This window comes from Notolepis coatsorum (genome assembly GCF_963971535.1).
Source record: "Notolepis coatsorum genome assembly, chromosome: 13".
In the NCBI taxonomy this organism is placed as follows: Eukaryota; Metazoa; Chordata; class Actinopteri; order Aulopiformes; family Paralepididae; genus Notolepis; species Notolepis coatsorum.
In genome coordinates this window covers 81,572,977-81,578,976 of record NC_140177.1, presented here as the reverse complement: position 1 = coordinate 81,578,976, position 6,000 = coordinate 81,572,977, and the positions used below count along the sequence as shown (strand labels likewise).

At 39.5% G+C, this 6,000-nt stretch overlaps 1 protein-coding gene across 5 annotated transcripts in view; it reads right to left on the bottom strand.

The window, feature by feature from the left end:
- Nucleotides 1-1,209: 1,209 nt before the first annotated feature.
- LOC311239195 (solute carrier family 12 member 7-like) overlaps nucleotides 1,210-6,000 on the bottom strand; it is a 114,142-nt gene continuing 109,351 nt past the window's right edge. For 3 of the 5 annotated variants that reach the window (XM_084327477.1, XM_084327479.1, XM_084327481.1), the window contains 4 exons: nucleotides 5,223-5,395; nucleotides 5,004-5,018; nucleotides 3,081-3,214; nucleotides 1,210-2,550 (listed from right to left, as the gene is read on the bottom strand). In XM_084327477.1, coding sequence (XP_084183603.1) covers nucleotides 2,459-2,550; nucleotides 3,081-3,214; nucleotides 5,004-5,018; nucleotides 5,223-5,395 — 414 coding nt within the window. In that variant the 3' untranslated portion in view covers nucleotides 1,210-2,458. The remainder of the gene's footprint in view (nucleotides 2,551-3,080; nucleotides 3,215-5,003; nucleotides 5,019-5,222; nucleotides 5,396-6,000) is intronic. The other 2 variants (XM_084327478.1, XM_084327480.1) reach the window with 1 other exon arrangement.

Genomic DNA, 6,000 nt, shown 5'->3' with positions numbered 1-6,000 from the left:
TGGGATTTGTACTTTACTCAAGTATTATTATGGAGTGATGCTGGATTGCACTCTGTCTTGGTCTCAGCATATTAATTATATTGTTTTGAAAATGGGAAGAGCAATTTGTATTTCCAGGAAATGTGCTTATTTTGTTGACCGTCCCCTTTTATGTCAGATAGTGCAAAGTTTAGTTTTATGTCATCTTGACTATTGCACTGCGATGTGATCTGCTGCCAGTGGTGACCTCAGGAAGCTCCAGGTGGTCCAGCACAGGGCAGCGCGGTTGGTACTGGGCTGCTCACTAAGGTCTAATGTGAGCAGTATGCATGCCTGCCTCTCTTGGCTTAACGTTGAAAATAGATTGTCTTTTAATTATGCTTTAATTTGAGATTAATTAAAATTATTTAAAGCATTAAAATAAATGTATCTAGATTAATCTATGGAGTGAAAAATCTTCAACGTTCTGAACTTTCAGCAGTATCTTTGCTTGTTCTTTTTTTTGCATTGACTCATGCACCTTTTTGAAAATCATCTGACATGAACATGGAACATTTGTTGTTGTTAATATGATTTATATTACTGGTAGTTCATACAAGACATTATCATCCTCTAAGCCAATCTGCACTTTAACATAGGCCTGTGTTGTTTTTATTTCTGTTAGCGCTGCGGATATAAGAAAGAGGTCTAGCTGAGTCAATGTTGATGGTTTTGTTGAACATTTGTATTTCACAGGAGAGAAACTGTATTCAAAGAAAGATATTAAAATAGTCTTTGAATCTAAATATACTTTCTTTGTGTTGATTTTACATTAATGCCATGATTTTACTCAAGTAAATATCTGTTACAAGCTTCGGTCTTAAGTAGAAAAATGCGATTTTTAATCTAGATTAGTACAAGTACAAAATAAGCTATAAACAACCATGCTATAATGCACAGGAAGACAACACATGGCATTCATTCCATTCATTGACATACAGCATACTGTCACATAAAACACAATTAATAATTTTGACATTACAATTCAAGTTGTATGCTGAATTCCACACTTTGTGTTTCTTGTGCCTTCATAACATTTTTCGTTTGATTTCACCTCATCAGGCATGGGTTTCCTTGAAATGTTCCCTAAGAATCCTATCTTCTAGAATTCTACAACTCTATAGCTTTAAACAGCCAGTAGTCAATAGTGCATTAGTTCTGAAAATGCTAAGCAAACAATCATACACCTGAAAGTGGTAATATATTTGTATTTAAAAGAGAAAACACCCAAAACAGGTACAAAACAGTAGCTGTGCCATGGAGTCAAAATATCAAACAAAATACAATGTAAATACAATTAAAGGCAACATTTTGAAGCAATGGAGATGAGGACTATTGCTTTCAGCAGGACAAGTGTCACAAATTGATCAGGATAAAACAGTGGTCAATGAAAAAAAAAAAAAACATTGACCAACATGACAAGTCTTGTCATGTTGGAAAATGTGCTCATCTAGTTTACTTTCAAATGTCGACTGTATCATGGCCTTAATAGAGCCTTTTTTCAATTACCATCAAGTCTAAATTGAACATAATGCAGTGTAATAAAACCTCATCAACTTTAAAAATAGCATGGTAAATAAATAGTAATTGAGTTTTTGCATTGGTGTGATACAAAATCATTGCATAGTTACATTATACAATCTTATGGCTTATTCTTTCCTTATTCAAATCTGTATTTTCTGTGCGATGATTCCGTAGTCAGTCCATGTTTGACCAAAAATCGAACTTTATTTTAAACAGCTGAATATTGATAGATTTCAGGGGTAACTGCCTCGCTCAAGGGTCAAGCATTCTGAAACTTCAATGAGCCATTTCCTATACTGTGTTGGCAAAGTAATTTGTTCTGTATCATTTGTGCTGATGGCAAAACCTCTACCTTTTGAATACCATGCAAAATCTTGTACCTCCAATCTGTAAATGTTTCCCCGTTTACACAAAATAATCATTACAAAGCCAAACTTTCTGAAGAAAGATCAACGCTCAAATTCGGAAGAGTTGAAATTGTGAGACACAAGGAGGATAGTGACACTATAAGTCTCGAAGTCTGATTAAGTTACTTTCTTACAAAATATGCTACATAGATAGTCTATTGCTTCTACAATTATTCGAAAGGCCAACCAACAGAACTATAGTATGTGTGGCTGAGATACGGAGCTGGCATCCATAGAGAGGGCGTGTAGAGGGCTCTCTCTGTCCCTAGGACAGCACATCAAGCTTGGACAGCGTAGCAGACAGACTTCACTCTGCCTTCCAGCACCACTGTCACCACCAATGTGGCATTCTCTTCTGCTCCTCTGCCGGCGTTGTGAAAGCGGACATAATTTCCTCTGTCGGACATGCTCTGCCCATGTCCCACCTCCAAATCATGTGCCTTCTTGGGCCCTCATGTCCAATCTCCTTCCTTTCTGGGCCCTCCCAACCAATCAGAAAGCTCATGGTGCTAAGAGTAGATAGTGATGACCTCACGACCTCCTCCACGGACCAGCAGTACGCGGTCTAGGCCTTCCATCAGAACCTCCAGGAACTCCATGTCTGAGTTACACAGGTTAAAGGCACAATCTGTAATTGCAGAATGACGTTTTGTGGAAAACTGTCGCCTCACTCCGCTTTGTTTACAGTTTTATTGGATTGAAGGTATTCTTTTTCAAGTGCTGACTGATAAATGTGACAGTTAAACATGAGTTGTACAAGAACATTCTAGAAAGCCAAATTTTCATCAAAACCTCAATGTCTTCAAGAACACAATGTGAAATATAATGTAATATGCAGCTTGGGTCTATATGGGTAATTCCACTGGGGTTCATGCTGTTGGGAAGGTGCCCAACAGCATGAAGCCCAACTCTTTGATAAATAGTGCAGGTTTAAGAAAGGCACTAGAAGAGGAAGATAATTCCCCCTAAACTACGGTAGCTTCTATAGCAGATGAGTATGCTATGTATGACTCAGAACACATTGACATGTGTGTTCCCATGCGCCCTGGGCACATTTTCCATGAAGATATAGATCTACCATGCAGACCATTTAATATGATTGATTGATTGATTGATTGAACAAAAGGATACAGTTCTCATCTCCTCCCTTGTTTTTCGGTGGTCCTGGCATGTTGAGCAAGACCAGCTCCGAATTCTTGGATTTCTTGACTACGGCATCATTCAGCTTCACCGCCGTGTGCATCCTCCGTACGTTTGACTGGTTACTGCAGAAATCACATGTAAACAGTGAGCAAAATCATAGACCGTGTCCAAAAGGATGAGCCAGAGCCATGATAGATGTGGTTTGATCATGTTGTACTACATTTTGGAAACCGTTACTTCAAAGGGTTGAAGCATATTAGTGGAATGTACAATTATTGGTTGTGACTCTTCCATCACATCATGAAGGCTTGTGCATAAATGCATGAAATAGTGTAGTGGTTAAGATCTTCACCTCTGGGACCACATGTACCCCTGCTGGCTGAGGATCAAATCCAGGCAGAAACCTCTCCTGTGTCTTCCCTACTCTCCCTACCAACCTACTGTCTCAATAAAGAAACAAGACAGAGTCTAATAACGGTGTGGCTTCCCTGTGCAATCTTCTATGGATAAAGTTACTAATTTGTGAACGAAGCATTAGCTTCACATGTGGGCACACACTAAAATGTCACTCCAAACTTACTGAAAGTGGGCAGCCCTGCCAACAGATTGTAGAATAAACCTCAATCTCAATACAATCTCTTCACTTCCATGATGACATACCGTTTACGTTTACCAGTTTGACTCCCAGAGAAATAGTAATATACCATAGTGTTTACGGGTTTTATTGCATTTAAGATATTAAACATTATGAGTTATATGGAAGTCAGTTCATTGTTTTCATAAAACAGATGTTGCTAACGTTAGCTTGCTAAGAGCTTGGCTAACGTACATTTCTAACGTTAACGTCGCTACCTAGCTAACGTGTTATCTTGCGGTTCGCTGTGCGTGTAGTAGCGTGAGCTGTGATTATGCACATAGCAGTGTGAGCTGTGATTGGTCTACTTTTGAGGGGACAGACAGACAGATACAGACAAACTCTGTTCTAGTAGTCACGGCCAGCGCCACGCCGTAAAAATACTATGGACTGCCCACTCTCATATAAAAAATATAAAGCTAATCTATGCTATGAAATTACTTTGCTACATTGTAGGTGCACAAAGATTTAATCTCTCTAACAATGTTGCTATGGCTGTTTTGTCAATGGCAAAACCATCAATTCTGATGACGAGCATTCTCTGGTTTACTCTACCATGTCAATGTGTACTGTAGTCCATTTTCAAGACCACTAAACTAAAACGTTTCCGAAACAAAACCCTTAAAAATCTGCATTTGTCATAAGGCCCTAAGTAACAGTCCAGGCAGGAATGTGGAACAAACATAACAGCCACAGAAAACGTCCAGACTCAGTCTAAACAACATGGCTCTGGGGTAACCAAGACCTTTCTGAGAGAAAGAGACATTCATGTATTATTTTCTATGCTGTACTACTGTGACAACAGAATACTCCCCCCACAGGGACAATAGAGTTGTTCTTATCTTAAAATATAACTAAATAAAATGAAAGCTCATCTACAATTAATAATGACTCAAAGGCCACTATTGAGAACGCTGTGCTGCGAGTAAAGAAATGCACGATTTAGCCTTTCATCTCCAAGCGACAATGAAAGAGAGATGTTTCTTTCACACAAGCCACGTGCATCCTGAAATCAAACAGGCATCTATCTAGTGAAAGACTAGTCTTGAAGGGGGCCGAGGGGAGGAAGCAGCATGCAGACGACATGCTTATCAATCTTACGGAAAGTGAATTGATTGTGATGTCATGCTTAATGCCAGAACAGAGCAGAACAGAACAGTGCAACAAATACACACACAAGCACACACATGCACAGCGTGTGCAAATTCACACATATACATGCAAACAAATTGCATGGCACATGCAAACTAAAGAAGTGAAGGGAAACTTTAACTTACAGGTTCTCCCATTCTCTGGAAAGGGAGGAAAAATATCACATTTTATGATAAAAAAAAACAAACAACAAATGTTGGCAGGAAACAACCAGTAATGTGATGAGACATCAAGGATGAAATTAGCAACAGAACTTGACTCCAGTGTTTTGGGTCATGATGATCTAGGTCCTGAAGTATTGATGTCAACAATATAACTACCATTACTACAGTAGTTCTACTCACGGTCTCATATTGAACATGTCTTTGACTCCCATGCTAGCCTCTCTGTTCTTTGCCCTCTCGTTGATCAGTTTGTCCTTAGTCCAGGTCATGTGGACGCGGTCCGGAGTGGTGGGCGTGGCCTTGTCATTCATGGCAGAATGAGACGCTGTGTTCCTGTCATGGATCAGCTGGGCCTATCAGAGGACACAGACAGGTGTGTCATCACAGGTTGAAAGACTGATGGTATTTTGCCGGGTTCCGTTGACTTTTATGTTCATTGTACCGGGCTACACGGACTCTTGTTTGGATTTGTTTAAAAAGCAATTGCATTAAAGGCATGAGCCGGATAAACGGCAAAGAGTGAAAATGAAAACAAACAACATGCTTTAGTGGGTCAACAACTATCGGTCAGCATTTCAGATGAAAACAATGATCTAGATGGGTCTTTAATGGGTTGTAGGGTGGTGGCAGGCGAGGGTGTTGGAGGCGCAGGGCGAAATGGACAGGATGGGATAGTGGGATCTATTGTGGACACTAACTTCCACAAGAACTCCTGCCATAGAATAAAAATGGATAGAGTGGACACTTCCTGATAGTTACTATGAACCATGAATCAAAGCGGTCATGGAAATCAGATGAAACAGATAGTGTGTGACAAGTGCACACACACGAGTCAGTATCATCATATCATCAAAAGTCAAATAATTGTTGTCCTCTAACCGTGGCATATTTGCTCAAACTATCACAATTGGAAGGAATACGTTTATTTGTTTTTTTTAGGTGGAAGGAGCAATACTGT